Consider the following 17083-nt stretch of genomic DNA (forward strand, 5'->3'; position numbering starts at 1 on the left):
ATTTTAGAGAGGGAGAAAGTGTGTGTGCACACGAGTTGGAGGAGGGGCAGAGAGACAGAGAGAGAGAGAGAGAGAGAGAGAGAGAGAGAGGGAAAGTCTTAAGCAGGCTCCACACTCAGCATGGAGCCAGATGTAGGGCTTGATCCCACAACGCTGGGATCATGACCTGAGCTGAAATCAAGAGTCAGATGCTCAACCAACTGAGCCACCCAGGTGCCCCAAGGGTGCCTATTTTAATTTGCTGCCTATAAACTTCATGAGGTTGTTAGAAAGATCAGTGAATTAAAGCAAGCTAGTTATGGTTAACATCATTCAGCCCCTGCCCCTGTACTGGCTGTATAACTTTGTGCAAGTTACTTAACCTCTTTGACCTTCATTGACCTCATCTACAAAATGGAGTGATAATAATAATGCCAACCTATAGAGTAGGTATAAGCATCAAAAAAGATACATGAAGCTTATGGCTAAATGACTGACATGTAGTAGACAGTGGTTTTTAGCTAACTTTACTATTAAAGCGTATATTTATAAGGAAGGCATACAAAGTATTATTCCATTAGTATGCAAATTGAATTGGATAAGGAAGTTCTATTTTATCTTATTTTTATGAGAATTTGTTAATCTTTTTATCCTCTATGTTGTGTGCTTAGAATGAATTTTATATGGTGATAGAGTTAGCCACTAAGAAATTGACCTAATTGGAGGAACTTGTAAGTCAAGAATACTTAAGTGAAGAAAGATCCCGTGATCTTCCCTTTATCACATAGGAAATTGTGCTAGGTGGGTGCTGCTGGACATAGAATGGTGTGCCAGTGGAAGCCTCACTGCCTACCGCCCTGTGTCATTGTTCTCTTTTATTATAAGGCTATGCTTGAAAGCACCTTGTTAAGTAGCATACTGCATCAAATTTGGGCTCTCTAGGTTATTTTTAAGAATTATCTAGGAAGATCAGCTGACCAGCACTTAGGGACTATGGGAAGTTGCAGCTCCCCTGGGCGGCGGGTGCCGGGAGATAAACCGCTGGTCCATGGGAGGATGAGTTCTGGTGCAGTTCCTCTTCTGACGAAAGAGGGAGCCCTGGCCCAGTTGGCTAATTTTGCCAGCAATCCAGAGTGATTACTTGGGATCGTTTCAGGAAAATTTACACTTGCTACACCATACTTTAACCTGAGTATTAAAAGTTTCTGTTTTCAGTAAGATTCATTTTTCATATACATAAGAAACCAAAAAATGTTTCTATAAACAATTCGTTTTCTATCTTATTTTTACTGAGAAGTCTATTTTCCAATAATTGGAAATATATTCACTTTTCACTTACTTACACTGCTGCTTCGTGATAAATCTTGGTATTGAATTTGAAGATTCTTTTCTAATTTACCTGTTAACTTTTCAGCCACCCTCTAGGGAGGCATCATAGAGTCAGGTTGGTGTTTGGAGTCAAATGGCATGGATTTGAATACTGCCTCTCGCCATCTAACAGTTATATAACTGAGCAAATTACTTAACCGTATCCACTTATCCATTCCCAATTCTCTCGTCTGTAGGTGCTGATAGGCATACCTACCTTATCAACATTGTTGTAAGAATGAGAGCTAATGTTTATAGTTGGCATAGGGCCTAGAACATGGTAGATATGTTATTATGTAATTTCTAGTGGTGAAGAAAGTATTTAAAAAATTTTTTTAATGTTTGTTTATTTTTGAGAGAGAAAGTGTGAGTGGGGGAGGGGCAGAGAGAGAGGGCGACAGAAGATCTGATGTGGGCTCCCTGCTGACAGCCGCGAGCCCGAAGTGGGGCTCAAACTCACCGTGAGATCATGACCTGAGCTGACGTCGGACGCTCAGCCAACTGAGCCACTCAGGCACACCTGTAAAGAAAGTATTTTGGAACTCAGGTACTTAAAGTCAGAATTTTGGGACTAGAAAAAAATAAAATTTATTTTTTTCTCCTTTTAAAGTAGGTTTGAGAGAGAGAGAAAAACTCAACTTATCTTGGTGTTTTTCTTTGACTTAAGGTGAATTCCTAATTTGCCAGGGTAGGATGGTTGGTTTTCAGGGAGGAATTGGTAATACAGGAGGACACTCATTAAGCTTGGGTTTTCAAATTTTCTTCTTCTTTAAAGTTTTCAAAAACATATGTTGAAATTATTTCATACTTACAAAAGAGTGACAAATACAATACAAAGAATTCTTGCATATCATACCTTCACCCAGATTCCCTAAATTTAACATCTTCTATAACCACAGTATAATGACTAAAATCGGGAAATCAACATTGATATAATACTATTATCTAATCTGCAGACCTCATTCAAAACTTGCCAGTTGTCCCGTTATTGTCATTTTTCTCATTCAGAGTTTAATTCAAGTCACGTACTGCATTTAGTTTTCACGTCTCCTGAGTCTCCCTGACTCTGTAATAGTTCATCTTTGTCTTTCATGCATTCCATGTCTTTCATATCTGGAGCCTTTGAAGAGTACAAGCCCATTCTTTTATAGAATATTCCTCAGTTTGAGTATACCACAGAAGTGCTGTTAACATCCTTTGCAGTGCATCGTATCAAGAGGGACACGATCTCATTTTGTCTCACTATAATATTTATTCCGACCCCTTGGTTAAGACCGTGCCTGCCAGGTTCGTCTACTGTAAACTTCTGTTATCTCTTTGTGCTTGAAAGTATCTTATGGGGAATAATTTTGAGATGATGTAAATATCCTTTATCTAATCATCTTTTTGGTCATTAATTTCAGTTTGTTTCAATGATTCTTGCCTGAGGAATTAGTGTTGTGGCGTTTGCCAAATGGTGATTTTCCAGTATGCCCTCTGTATTGACTAGTTAAAATTACATAAGGAAAATCTTTCTAGGTTTTGCATTTATTTTATTTTGTTCTAAGTCATATCAATTGTACCATATACATGGAAGAACATTTTTTAATTATATGTGGGAGAATATTTTTCAAGATCAGATATGATTTTTAGATCAGCTTTTGCTTGTAAGTTTAAATATAATTTTAATAATCTCTCACGAGTCGCTTTTGTGCACAGAAGGAAATGATTCAGAGGCTATTTTCATTTTCACAATTAGTATTTTGGGCACCTGGGTGGCTCAGTTGGTTGATTGTCCAACTTTGGCTCAGGTCTATGAGTTTGTGAGGTTGGCTCACAGTTTATGAATATGAGCCCTGCATCAGGCTTTCTGCTGTCAGCACGGAGCCTGCTTAGAATCCTCTGTCCCTCTGTCTCTGCCCCTCCCCTGCTTGTGTGCGTATACGCTCTCTCTCTCTCTCTTAAAAATAAACATTGAAAAAAACAAAATTAATATTTGGTTGAAAACCCTGGTTCTTCCTTAGACTTCTAAATCCAACATACAAATCATATTAAGTCGTTTTAATGGAGGGGCTCCAATATAATTAAGTTTCCTATGGTACAAGAAGTCCACTTTGCACAATTCTGTGTTCATGTGGGTGGTAGAAGTATTGAAAGTTAGTTTTTGCTTTATACTGTTCTGTATTTTCCAAATTTTCTAAGTAACTACTTACTACATTAAAATCAAGTACTATTTCCTGTTGTTGGAGGCAGTATGCCTAGTGAATAAGAATTTGGGTTCTGCAGTGAGACTTTCTTCTACTTACCCGTGTTAGTAGTTAGTTGACTTTTTGCTAATTTAGAACCTTTCTTGCTGTAAGTGGCCGATAATAAAAGTATCTGCCTTATGACTTACCATGAAGGAGTAAATGAAATAATATATTTAAAGCACCTGGAACCATAGCAATGACATAATAACATGTACTCAATAGATTTTGGCTATTATCATTAACCTTTTTTTTTTTTTTTTTAAGAAAAACAGAAATAAGTCACATAGAAAGAATCCTTGATGTGAACTCTTTTAGAATCATTTTGATGTGAGAGTAGAAGACAGCTTGCCCTCTCATCAACTTTTAATTTTTACATGCTGAGGTTGAGAGTTTAATCTGTGTAAAGTACTGGTACGAGGTAAATGCACAATAAATGGCTCTGTTTTTACTAAGACTGTCCTCATCGGCATGTTAGCGTCCGGGTCAGGTTTGGTGGAAATTCGGTCCAGAACCCAGTCATATTCCAAGTCGAGTGCCATTTACACACCTTAAGCACCGTATTTTGAAGATCCTGAACCTCCATGCAGTAGTACGTACTGGAGAGTGTCCCTAGGCTGTATTCATCATGTTCTTCAAAGGCCGTTGATCTGGTTTTAAGTTCAGTTTGCCTTCCCCAGCTCTTCTGGTACATTTTTTTTTTTTTAATGTTTTTTTAAATTTATTATTGAGACAGAGAAAGAGCATGAGCAGGGGAGGGGCAGAGAGAGAGGGAGACACAGAATCCAAAGCAGGCTCCAGGCTGTAAGCTGTCAGCACAGAGCCCAATGCGGGGCTCAAACTCATGGAGTGTGAGATCATGACCTGAGCTGAAGTTGGATGCTCAGCCAACTGAGCCACCCAGGCGCCCCTCTTCTGGTACATTTTTAGTGGCGTTTTTTTGATTCTTGGCTTGAGCTAAACCAGTATCTCTCTAGAACATCTTGCTGCTGACTAAAAACAATTTTTTTTTTTTAGATCTCTTGCCATATTATTAGTATTCTTAAATTTGTGCCTCCTATTTTGGGGTTTAAGACTTTTTCTATCTTATGATATGTCAATTTAACATTTACATATTTCATTTAATGTTATAGATTTCCTGCTGAAATCTGATAGAAGTCCTCAAACTCAGAAAAAAATAATTATATTTTACCTAGAAAGAAAACTCTAAAGGGAGGGTGGGGGGCTCCTGGGTGACTTGATTAGTTAAGTGTCTGACTTCAGCTCAGGTCATGATCTTATGGTCTATGAGTTTGAGCCCCTCGTCAGGCTCTGTGCTGACAGCTCAGAGCCTGGAGCCTGCTTTGAATTCTGTGACTCCTTCTCTCTCTGCCTCTCCCCCACACACGCTCTGTCTCTTAAAAAATATATATTTTTTTAAATAAAGTGGGGGGTGGGTCTGCCATGTAAGTGATACTGCTTAAGGATATTTTGTGGCTTCTGTTTTACCTAAGGCATATTTTTATTTCTCCATATGTGTATATTATAATACTAGCCAACATACATATTCTTTTTTTTTTTTTTCAATGTTTATTTATTTTTGGGACAGAGAGAGACAGAGCATGAACGGGGGAGGGGCAGAGAGAGAGGGAGACACAGAATCGGAAACAGGTTCCAGGCTCTGAGCCATCAGCCCAGAGCCCGACGCGGGGCTCGAACTCACGGACCGCGAGATCGTGACCTGGCTGAAGTCGGACGCCCAACCGACTGCGCCACCCAGGCGCCCCCCAACATACATATTCTTGAAGGGAGACATTGTTCTAAGCCCTTTATGTGTATTCATTTTTTTTGATGTTTTATTTTATTTTTGAGAGAGAGACAGCACAAGTGGGGTAGCGTCAGAGAGAGAGGGAGACACAGAATTTGAAGCAGGCTCCAGGCTCTGAGCTGTCAGCACAGAACCTGATGCGGGGCTCGAACTCATGAGCTGTGAGATCATGACCTGAGCCGAAGTTGGACGCTCAACTGACTGAGCCACCCAGGTGCCCCGATTCTTTATTGTTTTATGTGCTTGAATTCTCTCATGAGAGTCTCAACTTAATACCCTGCTTATGTATTCCCAAGATAGCTTCAACTTGATTTCTTTGGCCTTTGTCCTCCAAGAGTTCATTTTCTTGTCATTGAGTGTGGCTTTATTTTCATCAATATATGTTTAATTTTTTTTTTTTAATGTTTATTTTTGAGAGAGGGAGAGACAGAGACAGCATGAGTGGGGGAGGGGCAGAGAGAGAGAGGGAGACAGAATCTGAAGCAGGCTCCAGGCTCTGAGCTGTCAGCACTGAGCCCATGGGGGGCTCAAATTCACAGACTGTGATATCATGACCTGAGCCAAAGTTGGATGCTTAACCTCCTGAGCCCCCCAGGCACCCCTATATATATTCATCACTAAAACGACTGTATGGCATAGGTACCATTATTATGTCCAGATGAAGAAACTGAGATTTAGAGCTAAATAACTTGCCCTAGATTTCATAGAGGCTAAGCTGGAATTTTAATAGAGACATGCTTGCCAAAGCTTATGCTCTTACGTTCTAAGCACTGTTAAATACTAAGCTGCCTCATAACAGATTCTGGTTACCTTTGTGGCCCAGACCCAGGTTTGTAATTAAAGATAAAGGAAACAGAAGAAAATTTTGTTACAAGGGCACTGGGAAGGGAGAGTATTTCTGTGTGGATGCGAATCTGTTTTTTTTGTTTCTTTTTGGAAAATTAGATAATTATTAAAATGAAGGAAAACTTAAAATATGATTCTCTTAGTAAATTAATATTTTCCCCATTAACCTTTGAATTTTTGGAGGGCAGAGATTATTGAGTTGCTGCTTAGTAGATAACCGTTCTATTTAAATTGACCTTAAAACTTGTATCATTTTTATTTTTTTTATTTGTATTATTTTTGTTAAGCTTATTTATTTTGAGAGAGAAAGAGAGAGAGAAAGAGAGAGAGAAGGAAGTGGGAGAGGGACAGAGAGAGAGGGAGAAAGAATCCCAAGCAGATTCCACCATGGCAGCACGGAGCCTGACGTGGGGCTCGATCTCTTGAACCGTGAGATCATGACCTGAGCCAAAATCGAGAGTCAGACACAAATGACTGAGCCACCTAGGCACCCCAAAATTTTTATCATTTTGAAAATGAAACATAAAAGTGGTGCCTGGGCTCAGTTGGTTAAGTGTGTGGCTTGATTTCAGCTCAGATCATGATCTCACGGTTTGAGAGGTCCAGCCCTGCATTGGGCTCTGCGCTGACAGTGCAGAACCTGCTTGGGCTCCTCTCTCTGCCCTTCCCCCACTTGTGCTCACTTTCTCCCTCTTCCTCTATCTCAAATAAACTTAAAAAAAAAAAAAATGAAACGTAAGAGACTGGTATTTACCATGCCACTTTTAGTACTTGGTTCTTTTTATCTATCTCCTTGTGAAATATAATGCAATCGCAACTTTGTTACTATTTTTTATTCTGGCTAGAACCCCAAAGGCCCATTAATTTGTTGTTCTTAATTTCTTTACTTCAGTTTGTAGATTATTAGTTTTGTCTTGGCCTTGTCCATATGACACATCAGTGTGTGTATCTACATACAAAGCTCCAGATTTCTAACTATATTAAGAATTTTTGCTAAATCAAAATAAAATTAATGGAAACTTTTTTTTAAGATTTATTTTTTAAGTAATCTCTACACACAACATGGTGCTCAGACTCGCAACCCTGAAGAGTCGCGTGCTCTATGACTGAACCAGCCAGGCACCCAGTGGAAGAGGGTTTTTTTGAAGAGGGTTTTTGATTTGTTTAGACCAGACTTAGCATTTAAATGTCTTAAATCTTAAGAATTCTTTTCCTAAATTAAGAACCTGTAGTTATAATGACATTTTACTGCAGGACACTTTTTTTTTTGTATTTATATTTTTCAAAGGTGGTATTGTTCTGGTTTAAATATAGGCAACATTTTTCTTTCTATATTAATAAGCATATCACAAAGGCCTGCCAGCCTCAGCACGTAGTCACCTTGCTTTTATATCAGTGTTCACCTGCAGAATTAGACTTTTCTATTTCTATTTCAATTTTATAATCCTTGCATGTTTTGAACAGCCAGATGAACAGTACTGGTTTCCTTTTATTAGATGTGTTACGCACTTTATCAAAATTATCGAACTAGATCTGTGAGGTAATCCAAAAAGGTAGGTAGTTTTATCACTGTTTTCTAGTTCTGAGGTTTGGGGGAGTAAGTGATGCTGAAGCTCACATAGTAAGGTAGCAACAGAGGTGGTTTCCTCACCACTAGACCCTACTGTCTCTTTGACAGCCCATAGTTTTTTGCTACTCCATGGTTTGCCAGTGGCTCACTTAAAGCTACCAGGAAAATTGTTTTTCACTTTGCCCAACATAGTCTGCACATTGATTCAGTGGGTCCCACTGATCTTTTATAAGTGTACATAAATGGAGGGGAAGTATTTAGACAGCATTTTCACCAGGATAGTCATCTTCTGATGGCTAAAAACCAGTGGCTTATAGTATATGGGTAATGAAACCAGGTGATTTGGAAAAAGTAAGCATGGAAAAATAAAGACATATTAGAAACTTTTGACTCTGATGGGTAGGTCTAATAATGATTTTATTTATTATTTTTTAATTTTTTAGTAGGCTCCACACCCACTTGGGGCTTGAACTCATGACCCTGAGATGAAGAGTCGCATGCTTTACCAACTGAGCCAGGCATCCCTAATAATGATTTTAAATTAAAGAAGATTAAATTAAACCACACCATATACAAAAATCTGTTCCACTAGATTTAGTCGAAACATGAAAGATAAAAGAGTGAAGTTTTTGTTTTCTTCTGGGAGAATATCTTCTTGATGTTACTATAGGCTAAGATTTCTTAAATTGGATATAAAAAAAGATTAACCTTAGAGACGATGATAAATTGGAAAATATTGAAAGTGAAACTTCCAAGAACGTTGGTAGAATAAAAAGGCAAGCCACAGAATAGGAGAAGATATCTGTAATATGTATAGATGACAAGACTGTATCTAGGATAATTTAAGAATTTTTAGACACTAGCAAGAAAGACCAATACAAAAATGAGCAGAAATCTTGAACAGACATCACAAAGAAAGATATCTAAATGGCTGATAAATATGAAACAGCGCTCAGTGTCATTACAGCTATCAGGGAAATACAAATTGATGTTACAATGACTTAGTGCCACATACCCATGAGATTGGTTAAAATTAAGAGATGGACAACATAACGCTCTGACAAGGGTGTGTGATTGTGGGAACTCTCATATACTGCTCTTTGGGGTATCCAGCTTTAGAATTGCTTTGAAAGTCTGTTTGAAGCCGTCTGCTACCCTGTGACCCCACAGTTCTCCTCTGTGTGTGCACTCAGTGGGTATGTGTGCATCCATTCAGTAATAGACACGAATAAGAATATTCCTAGCAGTGCTAACTGTAATGGCTCCATACTGGAAACAACCCAAACTGTCAACAGCGAAATGGATAAATACGTTGTGGTATATTCATGCAATGGCATACAGTAGATGAGAATGAATGAGCTATTAGGTAATAATTGAATCTCACAAAAATATTGATGAATAAAAGGCACCACTCACAAAAGATTGCATACTGTGTGATCTCATATAATATAGTTCAGAAATAGGCAAAACGGATCTGTCGTATTAGAAAGAAAGTGGTTACCTTTGATGGTGATGGTGACTTACTGAAGTATGAGAGGCTTCTGCAGTGCAGGTAATATTTCAACACCTGATTTGGGTGTTGGTTACACAGGTATGTTTACTTTGTGAAAATTCATCAGGTTATATACATTGTTGTGATTTGTGTACTTCTGTGTATGTATGTTATGCTTCAGGAAAAATTTCCTGGAGCCGGGGAGCAGAAGTGAAATGGCTTTACTTACTATAACTTATTTAAATATGATGTTATAAATTGGAATTCAGACCATTTCCAACTTAAAGGTACGGTTTCAGAAGTAATATTTTCTACTTTATCAATGGGAAAAGTTTTTTTCTTCTCACATTCTTCTAAGAAGTTCAAGTTTGTTAAGCTTGTTCAACTCTTTGTTCAAGCAGTGTTATCCCATTCAGTGCTTATAAGCGAGAATCTGCTATAAAAAGAAGGAAAATGAATCTGAATTAGTTTCAAGTAGAGTGAATAAAGTCATTCCAGGTACCATGTCACTAAGACCTTGAGGAGAAATTAAGATAAAGTTGGCAGTTTGAGTGGATATTCTTTGTTTCCTACCTACCTCAAAAAAATTGAAATTAACTGGAAACTTTGAGGGTGACCCCTGTATGCCCCCACACTTGGTCATCTGAATAATTTGCCTTCTCACAAATGAAATTGTTGAGTAAAACTGCATATTCTTTGTTACTTATAGACCTCTTACTTCTAGTGACTTTGGTCTAAGCCAGGGGCCAATAAACTACAGCAGGTCAAGTCCAGCTTGCTGCACCTTTTTGTAAAGTTTTGTTGGAGCAGAGCCATGCTCATTAAAACAGTTTTTTTTTTTTTTTTAATGTTTATTTATTTTGAGAGACAAGAGTATGAGCGGGGGGGGGGGGGGGGTGCGGGCAGAGAAAGAGGGAGACACAGAATCTGAAGCAGACTTTTGTTAGCACAGAGCCCTACAGGGGGCTCGAACTCATGAGCCATGAGATCATGACCTGAGCCGAAGTCTGACGCTTAACCAACTGAGCCAGCTAGGCACCCCCATGCTCATTGTTTATATATCTATATAGTTGCTTTTTGTTGCACCATATGGCCCACAAAGCTAAAATATTCACTCTATGGTCCTTTGTGGAGAAAGTTTGCCAACTCTTGGTCTGAGAGATGTTGATTATAGTCCTACAGTTCCTTGTTTGTAATGTTTCACCTATCTTACCATCTGCATGGATGGAAGGAACCTTGGGTTAGAGATCTGTGTAAATTGGCCTGAGATATGAGTAGTTTAGCAAGACGCCTGCTGTTTGCATTTTACTCCTTGTCCTATAGGATCACCTGTGAATAAAGTAACCATATGTTTCCGTTTGTAAGTCCTTCTTTATATCTTTTGTTCCAGGCTGTTAAGAAATTACGATAACATTGCATACTATTATAGCTTAATAATCATAAAATTTTAGCTGCTCCTTTTTACTCCTCATGCCCCCAGTTTGTATGATAAATTTTGTCGTCATCCTGTCTGTGACAGTAACCTTTGAGAAGGGTGGTGGGAATAGAGATAGAAACAGAGTGACAACCTATCCAAGGGAATTTAAGAAATTAATTTTTGAAAGTTTGTGTCAAAGGTCTTCAAGACCATCTCATTGATTTGCTAGGATTCACAGGACTCCAAAGTTGCTGTGTTCATGGTTAGGGTTTAGTACAGTGGTAAGAAACAGGAAAAGCACATGAGGGGATGTCTGGAGAAAACCAGGCGCAAGCTTCGATGTGTCCCTTCCCACTGGAGTCACACAAGATATGTTTTAATTCCCCCAGAAATGGTATGTGTAATGTGTTCGCAATCAGGGACAGTCACTCCTAGCCTGTGTGTCAGGATTTTTGTTGGGGGTCAGTCACATAGGCATGTGGCACCATCGTGACTTGACCTTGCTTACTTAAGCTCTAGAACCTCAGAGGTAAGGAGTTGTTCATCATAAATCACATTGTTAGCATAAACTGTTCGTTCAGACTGGTGGTATAGAGTGCAGCCCAAGGACTCAGGCATGCCAGAACATACTTATCAGAACTGTACAGGGGCTCAGAGCTCAGTTCCCAGGAGCTAGTCAAGGGCTAGTCTGGTAAACAGGCCATTTTGGGGGATGTGTAGGTTTTGAGCCTCACAGGCCTGCTGCGTTAACCCTTCCCCCCCGCAAGGCCCTACAAGGTATTCAAACCAGAGCTTGAACTCAGGTAAGTCTGATTCCAAAGTCTTTTTTGCTTATTCCATAGATAATTTTGAGTGATCGTTTATCCTGAATTAATTGCTTATTACAAACTGGATGCATTAGATGTGGTAGATACTTGGACTGTGTCCATCTATCATGATAAATCTTTCCAGTAAGCTTTCTTTTTTCCTCACATAAAGATAGGGAGCCTGATTTGATTATTTTTTTTTTTTTCCCAGCGCTTTTTAAAGTAATGGTGCTAAGAATTTCTAGTTTTAGTTATTTTCAGCAAAGTTTATTTTGTTTTGTATGTTAATGTATTGAAACATAGTTGTGAGCAATAGTGTATAATTATTCCTGTTGCACTTAATGCAGTATTTAATTTAAAACAAATGTGATAGCAGAGTTTAGAAAAGTGTTTGTTCACAGTTAAGAATTGTCTCCTTTGTGATGATAGGTTTGAATGAATTTATACAGTTCTCAAGAGCTCTTAACCTTTTTTTCTTTTCTTTTTCTTCAGGTGTTTGTGGAAACGTTAGACAAGTGTTTTGAAAATGTCTGTGAACTGGATTTAATTTTCCATGTAGACAAGGTACTCTTTCTGTATTGTTAAATCTTCTGAGCTCTGTACCTAAGAAAAATGTTATTTTGTATTTGTCAAAGTAAAAATGGATTTAGTGAATAATACTATTTTTATTCCTTATTTATTTAGTATAACTAATAAATTATGTTTACTATGAACCAGGCACTGCACTTGGTGCCGAAGATTCAGACCCTGGCCAGAGGAATCCACATCTAGAGGAGGAGACCGTGGCATTCATAAAGTAGCAGTGTGTTGAGTGTTAATGGGAACACAGCTGTCCCACCTGCCCCTGCCCAGGGGGATGTGAGTGGAGGAGATTACATTAAAGTTGGATTTTTAAGGACTAGTAGATATTTCACTGACCGAAGTGGAGAGGATGGCTCTAGAGGCAGAGATATAAAATACAGGCCTTTGGTGTGTGTGTTGTGGGGGGTGGGGGTGGGGTGGTATTGATTGAGAGGCCTAATTTAAGTGTCTTCAGTGCACGGATTTTGGACTTTGTTCTGACGCACTTTAATTTTTTTAATAAAAATATGTATTGGCATTTATTGTTGCCTTGTTTGTACATTGGTTTTTGTTTTGTTTTGGCAAGATCAGTTTTTTCTACATTACGAAGATGGGATTGGATTGGATTGGTGGTAGGTGGGAGATTAAAGGCAGGGAAATCCGCTAGAAATCTTTTTGAGGAGTTCCAGAAAGAAGAGAAGTAAGACAGTACAGTAGGGATGCAGGAGGGTGAATTGATAAGACATGATGGTCTGCTAAAAAGCTCCACTTACCTACAGATTCCATACATGAGAGGAGGGAAGGATTGCTGAACTTTGTAGCCAGTATTTATTACCTGGTGCTGGTGATAGGGAATTTGGGAGGAAGAGAGTACACTTTTACCACACACAGGTTTTTTTCTTTATTAAGCTTATATAATGTAACAAGGTTTTTTGTTTTGGTTTGGTTTGGTTTTAGTGTTTGTTTCTTTTTGAAAGAGACAGTGCCAGTGGGGGAGGGGCAGAGAGAAGGGAAACATAGAATCCAAAGCTCACCGACTGAGTCACACAGGCGTCAGTAACAAGTTGTTTTGAATAATTAATCCATTGAATAAAATAGTCTGAAATAATATGCTGAAAATTTTAGCAGAAAAGGTGATTTTTAAAAATCAGCTTTATCGAGGTATAATTTACACACACCAAAATTCAGTTTTAAAATTTTTTTTTTATTCTTTCTAACATTTATTTATTTTTGAGAGAGAGAGAGCACGAGCTGCGGAGGGGCAGAGAGAGAGGGAGACACCAAATCTGAAACAGGCTCCAGGTTCCATGCTGACAGTACAGAGCCAGAAGTGGGGCTCAAACCGACAAACTGCAAGATTGTGACCTGAGCCAAAGTCGAACACTCAACCAACTGAGACATCCAGGCGCCCCCAGAATTCGGCAGTTTTAAGCATACATTTAGTTAGTCCCAGAAGATGTATATAGTTAGTTATGTGACTGCTACCACATTCAAGATACAGCACAACGAAGGAATGCATTTTATTACTTCTGAATAATCAAAGAATACTTTTATTATTAGCCAGTTTTCTAGGTCATATTTCTTATTTACTAAATGACTTGATTTTGGGCAGAAGACTTAAACTTGATATTTTTAAGAGTCAGTTTTTAGTTTTTCTCTAATTACGGTACCTTGCACTTTTTCACAATTACAAAGGCTTCTGTTATTTTTAGGCATTAGGGTTTGCAATATTCAAAATTATGTTTTGGTACATGATTAAAATGCTTAAAAAAGACTGTTCAAAATCATTAGTTTGTGTAATACATCTAGCAGTTTAAGAAAATTGAGGAATCTCTTAGAAACATTGTAGTAAGAGTAAAGTTCTCACGTTTGTACTAGAGAATAAAAGAGATCTGTAAGAGGGAAATTAAGCTCTACTTATCTACAGATTCCGTACATGGTACACAATGTTTTTAAAATTTCCTCTTTTTTTTAATGTTTATTTTTGAGAGAGAGAAACAGAGCGCAAGCGGGGGAGGGGCAGAGAGAGAGGGAGACACAGAATCCGAAGCAGGCTCCAGGCTCCGAGCTGTCAGCCCAGAGCCCATCTTGGGGCTTGAACTCACGAATCGTGAGATCATGACCTGAGCCGAAGTCGATGATCAACCAACTGAGCCACCCAGGCGCCCCTTAAAACTTCTAATTTACATTGATTGATATACATTCACTTAAGAAAAATCAGAAAATACAGATTAGTGGAAAATAAGTAGAAGCCATTCAACTTCAGAGGTTGCCTTATGTTAAAAGCTGAGGCATATTAAGAGTTTTATCAGGGGCGCCTGGGTGGCTCAGTCAGTTGGACGTCCGACTCCGGCTCAGGTCATGATCTCGCGATCCGTGAGTTCGAGCCCCGTGTCGGGCTCTGTGTTGACAGCTCAGAGCCTGGAGCCTGTTTCAGATTCTGTGTCCCCCCTCTCTCTCGGACCTTCCCCCATTCATGCTCTGTCTCTCTCTGTCTCAAAAATGAATAAATGTTAAAAAAAATTAAAAAAAAAAGAGTTTTATCAGTTTCTTTGAACAATACTGATTCAAATTGGGCGGTGCCAAACCAGGAATGTTTAGGAGTGTTCCAACAGGAGCGAGGGGAGAGGCTTCTATAGAGAAAAGGCGGAAGCAAAGCAAGGGAATTAACCGACTGATTATAACTCAAGCAGTTGTATTATTTGAGAAAGTCGAGTTTGCTGTGATGGGTTGTCTTTAGGCTTTGATTTCTTAACCTTGAGACATTTACAGGCTTAGGTTTTAGTTTGCTTACTTAGGCTGTTAGGTATTAGAACCACCTCACTCTAATTGTTTAATGAACATTAGTGTTAACATTTTAGAGTGTTAGAGTTCTAGATTGTTTTGTACAAGCAAGTACAGAAACAAATACGTCTTTTTTTTTTTTTTAATTTCTTTTTTAACATTTATTTATTTTTGAGACAGAGCGAGACAGAGCATGAACGGGGAGGGTCAGAGAGAGGGAGACACAGAATCCGAAACAGGCTCCAGGCTCTGAGCCATCAGCACAGAGCCTGACGTGGGGCTTGAACTCACGAACCGCGAGATCATGACCTGAGCCGAAGTCGGCCGCTTAACCGACTAAGCCACCCAGGCGCCCCAACAAATACGTCTTTAAGACCAACAAAAATGGAATCCTGCAGTATATAGTATGTGTAGCCTATACCTTCGTACAACAGTGTATCACTATTTTAGAACCTGCCAAAATTAACTAGATCTGTTCTTTCTGGGCTAAGCTCTTGTTTTAATTTTTTTCAGTGCAGTGAGATAAAAGCTTCAGGATAGCAGGACCTTTCCTATCCCTCCCTTCTCTGTCTAAAACAATGCTAGTCTTGTTTTGAGCTCTTCTATGAAAGTAGGATTGTTTTCAACTCTTAAGCAGCCCTGGACCTTTCCCAGCCAGGGATCTCCTAACCAGCTCAGCTCATTTTTTCTTAGGGGCAGGTACAAAGTTTTGCACGCAGCCCTCAGCCTCCTTTTGGACCACAGCTGGTTCAGTGAAAGGGGGAAGTTGTAAAGATTACCCCTTCTGTTTTCAATCGGGATGGGCTAGTTTATGCTACAGTTTAAGAAATAGCAGAATACCTCTCATTCATGCAGTATGTTTATCTTGTTCCATATACCTTAATTCTGGGATCCACGGTAACAAAGCTGTCACTGTCCGGAGCATTGTCCGTTTCTATGTCAGAGAGAAGAGCTTTCATGGGCAAATTTATCTGCTTTTCAAAGTGTCACAGGTGATAGCTTTACCAAATGTTTTGCTACTGCATACATCGATCACTCATTTTCTAGCCTCAGTATACCACTTTCCATGTGGCCCAATGCCCAGCCCTTAAGCTAGTGTCTTTTCCTTTACTGTATTTATTGTATCTTATTATGAATCTTTAAGTACTTATTTCTGTATCAGCCACATAAACTAACATTGTAGACACCCTGAGGTAGAGATAGCCCCCCGCTACCCAGAATTGGTCTGGATGTGAAGACTAAAGATGGCACACACACACACACCAAGACGTTCTGATCTGAAACAGTTTCTCGCTCACATAGGAAGGTTTTACAAGTAATAGTAAAGTCATTTATTTGATTAAGAGAAAATAGAAAGAAATCATAATCATTATTATAAACAGTAGAATCTTTTGTTTAAAAGAGGAGGGGGAGAATATAAGTAAAATTTGATCAAACCAACCAACTTTGTGATGAAAAATGAAAGTAACTTAAATGAAATTTTAAAGTAGGTATTTAGTACACTAAGTGTGAACTAAATGAATTAAAAGACAGAGATGATGGGTTTAAAAGGTACAGTTTGTATAGGAAAGGCAGGTAAATTCTTGACCAGTTTTCATAACCATTTGGTTCCCTAATACCCACCAAAAATGATTGTTTTTCTTTCTTTCTTTCTTTCTCTCTTTCTTTCTTTCTTTCTTTCTTTCTTTCTTTCTTTCTTTCTTTCTTTCTTTCTGTCTTTCTTTCTGTCTTTCTTTCTTTCTCTCTTTCTTTCTTTCTTTCTTTCTTTCTCTCTTTCTTTCTTTCTTTCTTTCTTTCTTTCTTTCTGTCTTTCTTTCTGTCTTTCTTTCTTTCTTTCTTTCTTTCTTTCTTTCTTTCTTTCTTTTTCTTTTAAGTACCCTGTAACGTAGGACTTTGAACAGAATTTGTTTTATTTTTTTTATTTATTTTTTTCTAACGTTTATTTATTTTTGAGGAGGGGCAGAGAGAGGGAGACACAGAATCTGAAACAGGCTCCAGGCTCTGAGCTGTCCGCACAGAGCCCGACGTAGGGCTCGAACTCACAGCCTGCGAGATCACGACCTGAGCCAAAGTTGGACGCTTAACCGACTGAGCCACCCAAGCGCCCCAGAATTGATTTGTTTTAATCCCCTGGAGATATTACTTTTTTGGATGCTCAGATTGCCCTCTCTTGACCCATAGGAGCCTCTTCAGGTCGTCTTCTGGGTCCTTTTGCCGTTCCCTCCTCT

The 17083-nt window shown here is 38.8% G+C and overlaps 1 protein-coding gene across 5 annotated transcripts in view; it reads left to right on the plus strand.

Moving 5' to 3' along the window:
* Positions 1–17083, plus strand: part of AP3S1 (adaptor related protein complex 3 subunit sigma 1) — a 77986-nt gene that overhangs the window by 40955 nt on the left and 19948 nt on the right. For 3 of the 5 annotated variants that reach the window (XR_006714326.1, XM_045486180.1, XM_045486198.1), the window contains exon 4: positions 12003–12074. The exons of the other annotated variants lie outside the window; for them this stretch is intronic. Coding sequence is in view for 2 of the 3 variants with exons in the window: in XM_045486180.1 (XP_045342136.1) it covers positions 12003–12074 (72 nt within the window). In the remaining variant the exon portion in view is untranslated. The remainder of the gene's footprint in view (positions 1–12002; positions 12075–17083) is intronic. 5 annotated transcript variants of the gene reach the window in all.

Source organism: Leopardus geoffroyi, chromosome A1, assembly GCF_018350155.1.
Source record: "Leopardus geoffroyi isolate Oge1 chromosome A1, O.geoffroyi_Oge1_pat1.0, whole genome shotgun sequence".
Lineage (NCBI taxonomy): Eukaryota > Metazoa > Chordata > Mammalia > Carnivora > Felidae > Leopardus > Leopardus geoffroyi.